The sequence below is a fragment of the Rhinatrema bivittatum genome, chromosome 16, assembly GCF_901001135.1.
Source record: "Rhinatrema bivittatum chromosome 16, aRhiBiv1.1, whole genome shotgun sequence".
In the NCBI taxonomy this organism is placed as follows: Eukaryota; Metazoa; Chordata; class Amphibia; order Gymnophiona; family Rhinatrematidae; genus Rhinatrema; species Rhinatrema bivittatum.
In genome coordinates this window covers 31,997,348-32,013,906 of record NC_042630.1, presented here as the reverse complement: position 1 = coordinate 32,013,906, position 16,559 = coordinate 31,997,348, and the positions used below count along the sequence as shown (strand labels likewise).

At 50.6% G+C, this 16,559-nt stretch overlaps 1 protein-coding gene across 2 annotated transcripts; it reads left to right on the top strand.

The window, feature by feature from the left end:
• The first annotated feature begins 982 nt into the window (after window positions 1-982).
• On the top strand, window positions 983-4,971 carry LOC115078757 (ras-related and estrogen-regulated growth inhibitor-like protein). 2 transcript variants are annotated; one of them, XM_029581773.1, is made up of 5 exons: window positions 983-1,064; window positions 1,178-1,279; window positions 1,603-1,656; window positions 2,393-2,469; window positions 3,031-4,971. In XM_029581773.1, the coding sequence occupies exons 2-5, from the start codon at window positions 1,201-1,203 to the stop codon at window positions 3,448-3,450; spliced, it is 630 nt and encodes a 209-aa protein (XP_029437633.1). In that variant the 5' UTR covers window positions 983-1,064; window positions 1,178-1,200; the 3' UTR covers window positions 3,451-4,971. The 2 variants fall into 2 exon arrangements, with proteins under 2 accessions (XP_029437633.1, XP_029437632.1); XM_029581772.1 differs by having other exon boundaries at window positions 1,006-1,279.
• Window positions 4,972-16,559: the final 11,588 nt, after the last annotated feature.

Here is a 16,559-nt window from a genome sequence, read left to right as displayed (position 1 = left end):
AAGCCTTTAATTATAAATAAATATATATATATATCCCCATTCAATTCCTCAGTGAAAAGATTACATGGAAGTCAGGCCTTTTTCGGCTGTTTAATGAAGGTAAAACGCCAGGGGCACTACCGTCCATCCCCAAGTTTTTCTGCAGTTAATCCTACACCACCCCCTCTCGTAGCACCTCTGTCTAAGATGCTATAAACTGCCTTGGATAAGGAATAAAGATGGCAGCTGGGATGTATCCTTTGCAGTGTAGCCAGCAGTAACTGAGTAGATTGGACAAGTTGATTGGTCTTTTATTATTTTTTTTTTATTATTATTTATTATGTATTATTATTTTTATTATTATTTTTTTTCCCTGCCATCATCTACTCTGTTGCTATGGTACTAGATCGAATCAGCTAGGGCATCCCGATCAGTGACATTAGCGGGTCGGCGACGTGTGTGGCTGCAGCATGCCTGGACAGGTCATGACCCATGGGAGTCCTTGAAGCAGCCCCATCCCGGATGGCTGCTCGAGGAACCAGGTCTTCGTAGCCAGCAACGGCTGCCCTTCAGCGAGTTGCACTTGAACAAATATTTTAGGGTAGGGTTTCTATGGTAGCTTGATTTTTGTTGGGGGGGGAGGATGTGATTGGGGAATGAGAGGGGGTGGGGGAGAGGTACGTTGAAGTAAAGCTTCTGCATAGACTGGATGACCCAAACTCTGATTTTTCTTTTAATAACTCGAATTGTATTTTTTTTTTTTTTTTTTGGCTGCTGCTGTTTAGGAAAACAGAGACAGGCCCCCTCCCCTCCCCATCCCTCACGGTTGAGAGCTCCCAGTGACTGAGCGGCATCAGAACAGCTTCCAGCTTACCCCCCCAGGAGACGGCACATTCCCAATAACGAGAGAGAGAGAGAGAGAGGGGAGGGCATGGCAGAGGCTGGGCAGTGAGTCAGTCTCAGCTCAAGCCCTCCCCTCTTCTCTATATAAGAAGGACTCTGGTCCTCCCTTGTCCCAGCCACAGAGACAAAGCTGCACGGAGCCGGGAGATCCCTCTCTCAACACCGGTCGCTTTTCTTCTTCGGTGGGTCTCGCCTTCCAGCTTCTCCTGCATTTTTCTCTCTCTTTTTTTTTTTTTTTTTTAAGAGCATCAGCCAACTCCTAACAAGGGATTACAAATGATTGTTCAAATCGTAGGCAGACCGCAGCCGTCCCGCAAAATGTCCGAGGGCAGTAGCCACCAGCCCAAAGTGGAAGCCAATGTCCTGGTGCTGGGGGCCGAGAGCGTGGGGAAATCTGGTAGGCTCATGCTTCACGGTCATTTCCACTCCACCTCCAGGCTCTACCTTTCTCTCCTCCCCGGTTTGGTGCCATTCTTCTGCCCCCCCCCCCTTCATCCTCCTGCTGGAATATCTTCTCCCAAACATCTGCCCACATCTGCACCTTTCACTTCACGGTTCCCCGGTCCCTTGCATGTGCTTCTAAATCCCTGGTGAACATCCCCCTCCAGGCTCTGGCACGCCGCTCCCTCCCTATCTCTGCGTTTCCTTGTCACTGTCGGTAGACCCTGTAATACTAAAATGTGCCTATTGAGTGGGTTTGTTTTTTTTTTCTCTTCGCAGCTTTGACCGTTCGGTTCCTCACGCGGAGGTTCATTGGGGAATACGGCGACACCGGTAAGTGTCTAAAAACTTCCAAAGGGGTAGCCGTGTTAGTCTGCAGTAGCAAAAAAATAGAAAAAATTTAAAATTAAAAATACGACAGCAGCTGGTGGCACCTTACAGACTCAACCGATTTATGGAGGCAGAAGCTTTCGAGGACAGGCGTCCATTTCGCCAGATGCAACTGGGCATGGATGCCAGGATGTCGTGCATCCGACGACGTGGGCTCTTATTCTGGACAGCTCACGCCTCGATAAAGCAGTTGGGTCCTCTGCATTGCCACCAAGCCTCTGTGTCGGTAAAGTGTTCGTGATCGATAGGGTCCTTTGCTTTCAAAACCCAGAAATGGCATTACATAAGAACATAAGATATGCCACACTGGGTCAGACCAAGGGTCCTTCAAGCCCAGGATCCAACAGTGGCCAATCCAAGTCACAAGTACCTGGCAAGTGCCCAAACATTAGATAGAACTATCTACTAATCCTTATTAATTAACAGCAGTTTATGGACTTTTCCTCTAGGAACTTATCCAAACCTATTTTAAACCCAGTTACACTAACTGCTGTAACCACATCCTCTGGCAATGAAGTCCAGAGCTTAACCGTGCGCTGAGTGAAAAAGATTTGTTTTCGATTTGTTTTAAATGAGCTGCTTGCTAACTTCATGGAGTGCCCCCGGTCCTTCTATTATCTGAGAGATAATAGAAGGACCAAGCTCACCCTATACAATGTTTTCTTCCTGCTTCCTCCAGAATCCATTTACACTCACATCGAGACCGTGGATGGCCGGGAGATCTGCTTTAGCATCTGGGATTCTGTCTACCCGCAGGTGAGGGGATCAGCACAGTTCTGTTTACAGATCTCTCTGGGGCTTAAACCTACCGAATCAGGCTTTGCACACAGTGGTGGGGGCCACTTTGCTTGCAGTAAAGAGGAAACTACATTTTTTTTTTGTTTGGTAAGGGCAGGATTATTAATAACAACAGCCAGGCTAGCAAACGGGATAGAAAGGTTAATCAGACACAGAGCAGCAAAGCCAGCAAACGTCAGAGAAGACAAAAGTAATAACTTGATTCGACTGAAGAGGCTGCTGGCAGGCTTCTCAGTGTATTGTTTCAGAAGCATGCGTGCAGCCATCTCTGGGGTGGAAGGTCCGGCTGCCAATTCATATATCTGATTGGTATGGCAGCTGCCAAAGGGTAGCAGGGAGAAGAAACTGATTATCCGATTGCATTTCTGTAGACCGAGGCAGAGGGAGATAGAGCGTCCAAGGTCACAAATGGGGAGAGAGCTGGAGGCAGGGCTGGATTTGAACTCGGGAGGGGCCCGGGAGTGATCCTGACTCGATCCCTGCATTAAAATTCTTCCCTTTGTTGATCGATTTTTCTAGAACCCAAGCCTGCAGGGATGGGTGAGTGAGGAGCAGCTGAGGTGGGCGGATGGCTTCATCTTGGTGTACAGCATCTGTGACCGGGACAGCTTCAACGTGGTGCGGCAGCAGCTGCAGCGCATCCGGCAGCTGAAGAGGCGCAGCGGGGCGGAGAGGGCCCCCGTCGTCATCGTGGGCAACAAGCGGGACCTGCAGCACGGGCGGGCCGTGGCCAGCGAGGAGGGACGGCTCCTGGCGCTCTCTGCCGACGCCGGCTTCTTCGAGACCTCAGCCGCCGAGACCTACCACGGCTCCCTGGTGGTCTTCCACCAGCTGCTGGAGTCCGTCCGGGACTGCAGGAGCACGGGCAAGAAGGCCGTGGGGCTGAAAGGCATCGTCCGCAGCATGTCCGCCGTCTTCGGGAGGAGGAGGATAGAATGAAGCGGCGGGGGCCTTTGGCTGATGAAAGCCGGCCCGGCCTGAAAGGGGACGGCCATCGGACTTCTGCCGGGAGTAAGCCACATTTCGTCTGTGGCTTAGCCATTTGGTGCCCAAGATAAGGACAGAGAGAGTGTCAGAGACACTGGCCTGAGCTTGGGCTGGTAGAGCTACTTGAGTGATGGGAGATGAGCCTATGGTGGGCACCCTCTGCCCTTTCTCGACAGACTTAAAAAAAACCCTTCCCCGAAAGACTGGTCCTAACGCAATGGCCTCTCACCTTTTGTCTTTAGCGAAAGAGCGGGGGAGGTTACACATGCAACGAAATATCCAAATGAACTGTGCGCCAAGGCAGGTCCAATTCCTGTAACTGGTGGTCCTGTTTCTGTCTCCTCAGGACACAAATGGCAGAATGCAACAGGGTATAGCAAACGGCCGGGGCTTCGGCTCTTCTTAGCACACTCCCAGGGACCCGGGCGTCGTTGCGTTCTTTAGAAAAATAATCAGATAGAACAGCCCTGCTCTAAACCGTCAAGGGCAGACTTAACCAGGCCTCTGTCTGGTTGGCAGGATGAGACCTGGAGTTCTTGGATTTTGTGCCTTCGGGGAATCAGAACCACTGAGCTCCCGGAGACCCACAGTGATTGCTCGCTAGGTGTGCTTTGCCTTAAGAAGCCCAGCAGCTTTGAATGCGTTGGGTTTTCCTGAAAACCCGACCTGTTCTTTGAGCCCTGGAGGGACTGGAGTCACTGCACCCTGGGCTCTGGAAACTTTGCCCTCTCCCTCTCAAATCAAATTTAAATGAACCGGGTTAGTGATCAGAATCTGTTATCTCCCCAGATCGTTATGCTTCCAGCCCTGACTTGCCACGGCAGAGCCATAATTAACTCTTGGCTTAATGACATCTTGTATGCCAGCACTGAGAGTATAGAGTAAAGATCAGCTCCCAAGGACCGAGTACCAGATCAGACCTGGGGGAAGGAAGGGGCAACTGGGAGAATTAAGTGTTCTAATTTGTGACCAGAGCACCAGAAAAGGCCGAGCTGCCAGAGTCTGCAGTCTAAGAGCAAGATTACATTAAAGCAGCCCCAGAGTCCTTTTAAAGGCAACACCGTATGAAGGGAACAGCGACCTGCCCTGTCTGTAAGCAGGCTTGCCAACTCATGAAACATTTTTTTTTTTTTACTGACTGTCAGTAAATTTACTGACAGTTGACAACCTGATCTGTTGTTTCAGTCCCTTGGTGACCAGTTAAATTAGATTCAGTGGTGCCTTGGGAGATGCTGACCTGTTCCAGACTTTGTTCAGTGTTGGGTCAGAAGGTGGGGGAGGGGGGAGGGGGAAACTGGGAAACTGTCACTGTACATTTGTACATAACGAGAAAATGCTAACTTATTACAAAATCCAGCACCTGTTTACAGCCTGAAAACCTTTAATGTTTTCTACCTTGCACATTTGAAATGTTTATTAAAAGAAATAATAATAATAATTATTTTTGGATGAAAATAAAGTTTGTAAGTGTTACGTTTTGTCCTCTGCTGGTTTGATGCTCAGTTCTTCTAAATGCTCTGGTCTGCTTTGAAAGCTACAAATCGGAAACACGTTGAAAGCAATGACGTTCTGTCGCTCCGGCGGGTCGTAAATTGGTCTGGCAACCAATCCGCCCTTCTCTACCCTCCCTCCTGAAATGAAATAGAAGTGGAAAACGGGAAAGGGATGAAATCCGATGATTAAAAATCGCTCACTGGATTTTGTTAAGACACTGGGTCGCTTATGCGAATGTCACAAAAACACACGGCAGCCTCACGTATGGTTTGTGGCGCCCGTCGCACGCTTTCTGTGTAAGACTGGACTGGAAGCGCCTTGGCTAAGGAGGGTGACACGTTCAGCGTTCCCTCTAAGGATTGGGCTGCTCGTGAGCAAAGATTTGTGGTTGTATCGCCCTGTGAGCATTCCTCTCCGATGCTCACAGCAAGCCAGTCCTCAGAGGGAACCCTGGCTCGGTCCATCCCTAAAATACTAACAGCAACTACAATAAAATGTGCATGAAAAAAAATATATTTTCTGCGAGAACTTGCATGCTTTCTGCATACAAGTGAAATGAATAAATAGCAGCCCTTCTGTTTAAAATAGAAATGTGGGCCATAATGCCTTAAAAGCCAGTGATAAGCACCATCATTTTCACAGCAAGGTCCTCACCAAATACAGAATAGAAACGTGCCAACAAAAACTGTACCGACACCACAAGACCGAAAACAGAAACATCAAGCAATAAAATCAAGAGAGATAAAACATCACTCATAATATTAAAACAACACTGATTAAAGAATGTCAAAACTGTTGACATCTAAAAACTTGCGTAAATTTGTTCTATTTCCCCCCAAAAACGAGGTCCATATTCAGTCACTGTCCGGATAGCAAAGTTAACCAGATAAACATTGCCACATAAACTTTATCTTCTCTTTGTCTCTCACACACACACTAACACATTAATTCTCCCACACACTCCCTCTCTCTCATATACATGCTATTCTCTCATACACAGACTCCCTTTCTCCCTCACATACACCCCCACACACACATGCTCTCATACAGACACACAGGCATTCAGAATGTTGGGACTTATTAGGAAGGGAATGGTTAATAAAACAGAAAATGTCATAATGCCTCTATATTGCTCCATGGTGAGACCATACCTTGAATACTGTGTGCAATTCTGGTCGCCGCATCTCAAAAAAGATATAGTTGCAATGGAGAAGGTACAGAGAAGGGCGACCAAAATGATAAAAGGGATGGAACAGCTCCCCTATAAGGAAAGACTAAAGAGGTTAGGACTTTTCAGCTTGGAGAAGAGACGGCTGAGGGGGGATATGATAGAGGTGTTTAAAATCATGAGAGGTCTAGAATGGGTAAATGTGAATTGGTTATTTATACTTTCAGATAATAAAAGGACTAGGGGGCACTCCATGAAGTTAGCATGGGGCACATTTAAAACTAATCTGAGAAAGTTCTTTTTCACTCAACGCACAATTAAACTCTGGAATTTGTTGCCAGAGGATGTGGTTAGTGCAGTTAGTATAGCGGTGGGTTTTTTTTTTTGTATAATATATTTATTGCATTTTTACATACAATTTAGACATGGCACTTTGAAACAGTGATAAGAAGAAATAAGAATGTATAGCGGTGTTTAAAAAAAAAAAGGATTGGATAAGTTCTTGGAGAAGTCCATTACCTGCTATTAAGTTCACTTAGGGGTAGATTTTAAAAGAAGCGCGATCAGCCTACTTTTGCTTGCGCATCAGACTCAAGCAAAAGTACGCTGGATTTTAGTAGATACGCGCGGAGCCGCGCGTATCCACTAAAATCCTGGATCGGCGCGCGCAAGGCTATCGATTTTGTATAGCCTGCGCGCGCCGAGCCGCGCTGCCTCCCCCCGTTCCCTCCGAGGCCGCTCCGAAATCGGAGCGGCCTCGGAGGGAACTTTCCTTTGCCCTCCCCTCACCTTACCCTCCCTTCCCCTACCTAACCCACCCACCCGGCCCTGTCTACACCCCCCCCCTTACCTTTGTCGGGGGATTTACGCCTCCCGGAGGGAGACGTAAATCCCCGCGCGCCAGCGGGCCTGCTGCGCGCCGGGCCGCGACCTGGGGCGGGTACGGAGGGCGCGGCCACGCCCCCGGGCCGTAGCCACGCCCCCGTACCCACCCCCAAAACGCTGCCGACACGCCCCCGGAACGCCGCGACGACCGGGCCCCGCCCCCCGACACGCCCCCGACACGCCCCCCTCCGAGAACCCCGGGACTTACGCGAGTCCCGGGGCTCTGCGCGCGCCGGGAGGCCTATGTAAAATAGGCTTCCCGGCTCGCAGGGCCCTGCTCGCGTAAATCCGCCCGGTTTTGGGCGGATTTACGCGAGCAGGGCTCTGAAAATCCGCCCCTTAGAGAATAGCCACTGCCATTAGCAATGGTTACATGGAATAGACTTAGTTTTTGGGTACTTGCCAGGTTCTTATGGCCTGGATTGGCCACTGTTGGAAACAGGATGCTGGGCTTGATGGACCCTTGGTCTGACTCAGTATGGCAATTTCTTATGTTCTTATGTACAGGCTTTCACACACACACACACACACACACACACATGCACACGGGCTCTCACACAGATAAACACATATACATATGTACACAGGCTGTCACACAGACTCTCTCTCTCACACACACAGACTCCTCTTCTCTTCAGGCCACAGTGGGATGAGCTTCACTGGCCCTGCCAGCCTCTTCACTTCGAGCCCTGGTGGGATGAACTCCACCATGGCTCCTCCAGTCTTCCTGTGCTGGGGCGGGTGGGGGAAGTTGTGCGCAGGTGCACAGGTTACGATCTCCCAGCCGCGGTAAAGGGTGTCAGCTTAACTCGTTACACTTCACGTGCTGCGGGAGGACAGTGGCCATCCTTGTGCAATAGGAGAGTGGGGCGCCGTAAAGAGGAACAGGTTCCCCCCCCCCCATAAGACGAGGTCAGTAACCAGAATTCGGGAGAGCATGGGACAAGCACAGGGGATCTCAGAAGGAGAGGAAGGGAGGTAGGGACTGGATGGGCTGCTCTTCATCTACATTTCCAGGAAGGTGTAGAGGCCTCTTTCTAGGTCCCCAGGGGTGGTAATGCAGTAGTTAGCAGCAGGGAAGGATCTCTTGGTCTGCCCAGTTGGCCCTTGCCTACTGAGCCCCAACTTCCGTTATCTCCCTCCCTCACCCTTACCAGCGCCCTCTGTATCTGTCCCAAGCGTGCTTTAGTCCTGCCTCCGTTTCAGTTTCTTTGTTGATTGCCGATTCCTAGCATCCCCCAAACTGCCATAACCAGGCCTGCACCGGACTACTGAGAGAAACATGAAACCAACTATTACTCAAGCTCTGTTGGAGCTCTTTGAAGGATGGGGTGCTGGGAACCCAAGGGATTATTTGGATGGAAGGGGGACGCAAGGACAGGCCGAGTAGATCAGGAGAAAAGATGCAAAATAATCTCCAACACAAAATCCATACGTTCATTCTATACAGAGTCTTCCCAGGGGAAGATCTCGAGATTCCCTAGCAGGGCAAGCCATCTATCTCTGGTCCTGGAAGGCCACACACAGGTCCGCCATACAAAGCAAACATGGAAATCAACCTGTTCATAGCCCCGGCCTTCCAAACAGCTGTTCCGTGTGAATAGTCTGAAGAATCAGGGTTGTTTACAGACCCAGGATACCCAGACTTCTAGATCCCACGGCAGCCACCATCTGGCCCTTGTACCATGGCTTTGAGCCAAAGCGGCTACACTTCACCACTGTATGTGAGACCAGATGCCACAGCAGGAGCCAGAACGTGTCCAGTCACCCAACGGAGGCAGAAAACATGAAAACCTGGCTGGGGTTATTGCAAAGGAACTGACCCGGGTACATAAAAACTTAGGGTGAAGGAGATTCTGAGATGTATCTTAAGTAACTGGCACTTAATTAATAATCTGCATCTCTCTGACACCAGCAATACCTGGGCAAGCCAGATGGGCAATTGGTCATTTTTCACTGTCATCTACCCTGCTTCTATGTCCATGTCCAGCTTCTCCGATAGGACGTCAGGGGTCACCTCTTCTTCATCCAAGCAGCTCCTCCCGGAGGGGACCTCTTTGATCAAAGCCTGCCTTTAGCTAGGAGGCAGAGAAGAGAAAATAATCACCCAACCGGGCAAACAGAATTCCTACGGGAATGGGAGGCTCTTACATAATCCCATGAGAAGTGCACTTACAAGCTCCATTATGCCATCCTGATCTCTCTGCGGAGGTCAACGCCACCCACAGTCCCACCAATGGCAGGAGAAAGAGAGAGTTTATGATAATTTAATAGGCTGCGAATTCAAGATTCCGTCTCACTAATGCAAAACTCCCCACCCGGGGGCGGTTCTATAATGAGGCAGGGCGAGGCGGCCGCTGCAGGTGGCAAAATTTTGGAGCGGCAAAAAGTGCCCCTAAAATGCCTGGCAGCCACCTCACCTTGCAGCGGAAAAAGGATGAGTCCGTCCCGTGCCTTGCCGGCGGCAGAACAAAGGGCTCGTGCGCGGCAGCAGGACAGGAGTCACGCGCCGCCTGTGCCTGAAAAAACTGGACGCCGCACGGCCGCTAGCGGAAGAAGTTAAAGACGAGTCGCGTGCTGTCCAGGAGAAGGGCAGGAGTCAAAGCGCAGCAGGCCAAGCAACAACTCGCCAACGGCCCAAGAAACTGAAGACACCTCAGGCGGGGCCTAACCCTGCGGCAGGGAGGACATCAGCTGACATGGAGGTTGGGCCCCGCTATTAAAATAAGACCTGGCAGCTTCTCAGGACATTGGCTGGTGGGGACGCCGGTTTGCAAACAACGGGATGTAAGAGCCTAACAGATAAATAAATAAATAAATCAGGGGCAGCTCTACCACAGCATCCACCTCTCACCCTCTGCCAAGCCCGGCATCCCTCTGCCTCCCCCCCCCCCCCCCATCCATAGTGCCCATCATTCCTTCTCTCTAACCCCCATCCAGCATCTCTCCTCCCCCCCTCCAACACCCTCCTCTTTCTCTCCTTCACTCCCTGCTCTGATCGTCAGCATCGCCCCAATCTCTTTGCCTGCCTCTTTTGGGGTTTTTTTTATCAGTGACTCACGGAATCTTCTCTCTCCACCCCTTATCGGATCAGAATCCCCCCTCTCTGTCCCCACCCTCACCTGCCCGGCACCCTCTATCTATGTCGCCCACCCAGCCAGCTTCTTCTCTGTCTCCGCATCTTCCCACCATCCATTCCCTTCTCTCTCGCGGTGCTGGGCCTGAAAAGTGAGTAGGTGGTACCTGGAGCTTTCTGGGGGTTTTGACGCCCCCCCCAAACTTTGGCACCCTAGGTGACTGCCCGGTTCACTGAATGGCAGCACCAGCCCTGCTGACTTGAATGTAATTACCCTGGCTCGGCAAGGTAATTATGCACATTACCGGTGCAGGCGGAATATAAACATTTTTTAATAAATAAAATCGATGACCCTGTGCAAGCCCACTAGAAATAGGACCCCCCCCCCCGAATTAAAAACGGGGGGGGAGGAATGGAAGACCTGGAGATGCTTCCCGGTGCTAAACTGTTTCACCGCAACCTCACAGCAGCTGAGCGACCCGCCGTTTGGCACCTGGCTCCACGTCGCGAGGAACCAGCTCATCCAGTCCTGGTTTCGCCCCAGTGCATGCTGGGGTTTGTGGTTTGCATTTTCCTATGGGGTTCCCTAAGAAAATCTGAATGACAACTCCGGGCAAGCAATGGGCCAAAACCGGGACTGGATCAGGCGGTTCCCGCTGGTTGCCCCGCGCAGCAGCCGGGGGCTTTGACTGGGAGCTGGCACGTAGAGTCCCCCCCCCGGATGCTGCGTTCAGTACGTGATTGCAGTTATTAGGGGTAGGACTGAGGGGGCAGGGGAGCAGTTGATTTTTTTTTTTTTTCCTTTTTATCTGAGACCTGCAGAAGGGCAGGAAATGGACCTGCAGTCACCCAATTAATCAGAAAGGAAATGAGCAGGGATTAGTGCCTTCCTGTCTAATTGAGATTTTCGCACCTTTCTGCTTTGGCTTTAGGCCCCGGAGGCCTTTCCGTCTGCTGCAGCCAGTGGGGATTTATTCTGGGCTGGAGGCACCAGGTGCTTGATGCTGAAGGCAGGGCTAAGAAACAGGCCTGGTTTTCAGGATATCCACAGACGTATCTGCGCGCGCACACGGTCCATGAACGGGGGCTCATTTTGTACAGCTGGGTGACCCTGAAAGCCAGACTTGTTCACGACCTTCGAGGGCTGGAGTCGAAAAACCCTGGCTCAAGGCTTCCTATCTGGCCAGGGCCGACGCAGCTGCCGCACGCCTTCCCTGGCCTGCCCGCGTTAAGTCAGGCCGGCTCCCGGGTTAAGCCTAGCCCCATCCAGGGCTGCCAGTGTCCGGATAGCCATGTCCCTTCCTCCCAACGGGGGCCGCCAATGATTCCGTGGGCATCAGGGCCAGGCCACTCCAGTCCAGTGCATGCTGGGATGTGTAGTTCCCGTCTTTCTAAGGGGACATTAGCGCTTCACCTCTACGCCTGCAATGGGAGGGGAGGATCAAGCCAGGAAGGGAGACCCAGCCCATTAGCCCCATCTGGAAAATAAGCAGCTTGTGGGCAATGGTCACACCCCTGTTTATTTGAGGGCACTGAGACATATAAATGAACAGCTCTAAAGAGTGAGCCTGGCCAGGAAGAGTCTCTTTCTTCACCCTGTCACCCTACCCTTTCTAAATTCCAGAATTGCCAGCGTCAAGCCTGGTGAGTCACAAGGCCACTAAAAGGAGCTAACTTCATTCCCTGTCCTTGAACATTCAGCTCTCCTGTACATGGAGAGATGTCCCTCGCACACTCTGACTCAGCCCGCCTCTTCCTTTCATGGATCGTGAAGAAGTTATCTGCAAATGTGATTAGCCCCAGCCGGCCTCAGAACCCATGCACGTGGTGACACCGGTGACGGATTCAGGTGGGGGGAGGGAGGAGGGCGGACGGGGGCCCGAACAGGTACGGATTAAAGGTAAGGGGGCACTACTGCAGGATGCGAATGGGGCCTCGGGGTGGGAAACCCGTGGCCAGGGTACCGTCCAGGGTCCCAGAAGCGAATTGCACTGGGACTTCAGCACTATGTTTCCTTGGGGAGCATTCCCGCCGTTCTTGAGAGAGCAGAGTGGAAACGGATCTTGACTGGGCCTTGCCCCCTGAACCCCTTTAACAAGGGGGGTTATTTTCAAAGGCGTTTCTGCGAGTAAATGGCTCGTTATAACATCACCCGGGCTTCACGCATGTGAAAGCGTGCGCATAAACTGATGTACGTAAAGAGTTATGCCCTGCGTAGAAGAGGGGTAACTCTGTGCAGGTGAGCTGGTGGCGGTATCTGACGCAATTTTCAAGGTGAACTTATGGGCAGCTTAACTACCACAAAACTTACCCCCCCATGTTACAAAACAGCTTAGAATAAGTGCGTTCGTTCATGAGGCGTCCTGGGAGGAGATGTGCACATCTCCAGTCCTTCTCCCTCTGATTTCCGCCACCCAGCCCTGCCCAGAACCATTCAGGCTGTAAGGAATTACCACCTAGGGCTGGATTCTCCCCCTGCAAGGGTCGGTCTCCTGGCAGGAGGCTAAACACACCTAAAGGTCTGTGATCTCGCACAGCAGGAGGGGTGTCTAGTGCCAGTAACGGATTGCACAGAGACACACACACACACAGACACACACAGACAACTTCCTTCTCCTCTCCCCCCCCCCCCCCCCCCTTCTTGGGCCTGTATTATTGATTTGAGTGCTTGGGTGGACGCTTGGTCTGTGCAGGCCTGGGATGCTCTGCTGAGGACTCTGTAAGGCAGAGTCTTTTGCCCACCCCAGGAATAGCAACTGCTCTAACCTGGCACCGTACAGCTGCAGCCAGAGAATGGAACAGAAAAAGATCAGGGGAGTACGTGCCGCTGACTCTGCACGCTCCTACAAAACGCTTAAATGCCCTCCACCCTCCTCTGGGGCTCAAACCCAACACTGCAGACTCTCTGTTACTACGGCAAGTATCTCGTACGGTGCTGGGAATGCTGACAGTGCGATTGAAAGGTGGACGTCATCTCAGGGGATTCGGGGTGGGTCTTCCTGGCGCAGCCCTAGTGTTTTACACGAACACCAAGCCTCCAGTCCCACCGTCTGCCACTCTGTTACTATGAAACCTCATTAACTCTCAGGTCGACGCAAAAAAGTGCGCGTAACAAACGTGCGTCCAAACCGGGCGCCCACTGTTTTACCGCGTGCGCACTCACCTCTCTTGGGCGCTTGACGCAATAGGTAAATGAGCCGCCGCGCTAAGAAGGCCGCACTAGGGATTAATTGTGCGTCCCTAGCGCGTCCATGGAGTCGCGGTTGTGTACGGGTTAGGAAAACGGACACTCAATTTTACGAACGTCCATTTTCCTAATCTGAACGCCGACAAGCCTTTTTTTTTTTTCTATCATGTTGCTGCCTTCTGTGGTTAGAACATAAGAAATTGCCACACTGGGTCAGACCAAGGGTCCATCAAGCCCGGCATCCTGTTTCCAACAGAGGCCAATCCAGGCCATAAGAACCTGGCAAGTACCCAAAAACTAAGAAGATCCCATGCTACTGATGCCAATAACAGCAGTGGCTATTCCCTAATTCAACTTGATTAATAGCCGTTAATGGTCTTCTCTTCCAAAACCTTATCCAAACCTTTTTTAAACTCAGCTACACTAACTGCACTAACCATATCCTCTGGCAACAAATTCCAGTTTAATAGTGCGTTGAGTGAAAAAGAATTTTCTCCGATTTGGTTTAAATGTGCTAATTGCTAACTTCATGGAGTGCCCCCTAGTTCCTCCTATTTAGTATTGCAACAATATTAAGTTGGAGGAACCACAGAAAAGCAGTATTTTCTGCTCTTCTGTTCAGGTTTTGGGGTGCCTCAAAACAATGCCAGCTCCAGGGGGTCGGGTGCATTTTTGTTTTTTTTTTTTACATCAGAGGGGTACTAGCTTCCTTAAATGGCATTTACATGTGATGAGCGCTATTAGCTATGTGCTGGTTTGGACACGCCGATCCCCTTACTTCATCAGGGGTTATGGACGCGTGTCCAAAATGCGCATCCAACCACGGATTATCCCGTGCGCTGGCCTGGAGCGCAAGATATTGCATCGGCCCGTCTGTGTGCAAAGACTGCAGACCGGGAGGGGATACTAGGAAGTCAGCAGAGTCAGTCATCTCCATAACGGCATTCAAAGAAGAAAAATTTTAAATAAACAGGTTACGCTGCAGTCCCCTCCTAGATTTCTTTCACATCAGTACTCTACGAAGATAACTAAACGGGTCAGATAGCAGTTTCCGGAGCTGGTCCGGTGAGGAAGTTAAACAAGGGCCATGCTGGGCTCTCGTCACAGCCGCTGGAAGTCAAAATAATCCAATAAATCAGTAACCCAGCAGGGTGAGGAGGACACGACACGCTCGCAGGCTAAACTTGGCTCTCGCAGGCAGGAAAGCAACTAATTGGGTTTTGTTTTTCTTTAAATTATTTTCTGCAGGTTCAAAAAATTTCCATTCTCCAGTATTTAGACATAGTTTAAGTTTTTGGTTTTTGGTTTTTTTTTAATGTGGAAGCTCAGAAAAAAACCCCAAAAAACATCATCTTTCTCCCCTTTCAGCTGTCATACAGTCTGCACACTGGAAATTTACTGCCAGGCCATCCACCCCAGACCATGAGTTGGCTGCATGGATGACCACGACATATTGTTAGGCACAGAGATTTCACTCACATTTATTTATTTATGTATTTATTTAAAGGCTTTTAAAGCACAATCATATCTAAATCCCTGAAGCTATTCTAATATTCTACGGCAGGTCTGGAGCCCAACTGATCAACTTGCCATGGAGAAGGTATATTTTGTTTCACTGGAGCTGGAGGATCTCCAATCATTAACTGGATTTAACTTGCCCTGGGAGACCCGGTCCCCCATGGCGGACTGCACCCCCCACACCGGCCTGCCTGGCGGTGATGTCGTACCACTCTGCACAGCAGGCCACGAGGGGCTGCAGGCAATGGATGAATGCGACCCCCGGTGAGATCTCAAGCAAAGGTGGCAACCTGATGCACCCCATGTATTTACAGGAGACCCGCCTCACTCAGTCTGCAGCTGCACCGCAGAAGGCAACCTGACTGTATGGCTACCGCTGCTACTATTTATCATCTCTAAAGCATTATTAGACATACGCAGCGCTGCCCAGAGATACATAAGAGACAGTCCCTGCTCCATAGAGCTTACAATCTAGTCAACCAGGTGGAAGTGTCTTTATCCATCGAGTAGGATAGTAGGAGGTCCATGTTCAAAAGCATTTAGACAGCTAACACAGAAGTTAGCCGGCTAAATGAATATTTGGGAACTTATCCAGCTAAATTCTAACCGGCTAATAAGATATCCAGCTAGAATTTAGCCAGCTAACACGCCGATTCAGAAAAACGCACGGGAGAGCTGGTGAGCGCCCGCTCTCCCGGCTCGCACACAGGCCACTCTCCTGGGCACGCCATTCAGGAGGGTGGCCTATGCAAATTAGGGCCCGTGGTAAAAGGAGCGGTGGCTGTCAGTGGGTTTGACAGCCGACGCTCAATTTTGCCAGCATCAATTCTCGAGCCCGCTGACAGCCACAGGTTCGGAAAACAGATGCCGGCATAATTGAGCATCCGTCTTCCAACCCGCGGGCCGATTTTTACTTTTTTTTTTTTACTTTTTTTTTTTATCTTTGGGGTTTCTGACTTAATATCGCCATGATATTAAGTCGGAGGGTGCACAGAAAAGCAGTTTTTACTGCTTTTCTGTGCACTTTCCCGGTGCCTGGAGAAATTAGCGCCTACCTTTGGGTAGGTGCTAATTTCTGAAAGTAAAATGTGCGGCTTGGCTGCACATTTTACTTTCTGTATCGCGGGGAATGACTAATAGCGCCCGCAACATGCATTTGCATGTTGCGGGCGCTATTAGTTTTGGGGGGGGGGGGGGGTTGGACGCGCGTTTTCGACGCGCTATTACCCCTTACTGAATAAGGGGTAAAGCTAGCGCGTCGAAAACACGCGTCCAAATGCGGGTTAACAGTGCGCTCCACCGAAGCGCCCTGTACTGTATCGGCCTGTGAGTTAGGGGCGTTCCAGGGACAGGACTGGGAGGGGTTTAGTTAGCCAGATGACTTGGCCAGCTAAGTCTAGTCTGGTCGAGCCAAAGAGCTTTCTTAAAGTTAGCTGGCTATATTCACTAGTGTGATTTCACTATTGATTATACCTCCAAAGTGAGCCAGATAGGTTTATCCGGCTATCTTTGCTAGCCAGACTATGTCTGAATATGGACCTTCAGGGATTTTGTGCAGGCCTGGCCTACTAGAACCCGAATTGTAACTGGCCTTGAGCTCGGGATTGGAAAGGGGAAGCAATTAAATGCAAAGGCGAGCCCGCGTGTGAGCTCTGGAGACCACAAGCATGGGTCCCTTCGTGCCTGCCGGCACAGCATGAGCCATTTTGTGTCCTGGTGATGTCATTGGGTGG

Coding starts and splice junctions, on each gene's coding strand:
- LOC115078757 (XM_029581772.1), top strand. CDS start 1,159: ATGATTGTTCAAATCGTAGGCAGACCGCAGCCGTCCCGCAAAATGTCC. Junction 1,657..2,392: donor TGGGGAATACGGCGACACCG/GTAAGTGTCTAA, acceptor TGCTTCCTCCAG/AATCCATTTACACTCACATC. Junction 2,470..3,030: donor GGGATTCTGTCTACCCGCAG/GTGAGGGGATCA, acceptor CGATTTTTCTAG/AACCCAAGCCTGCAGGGATG.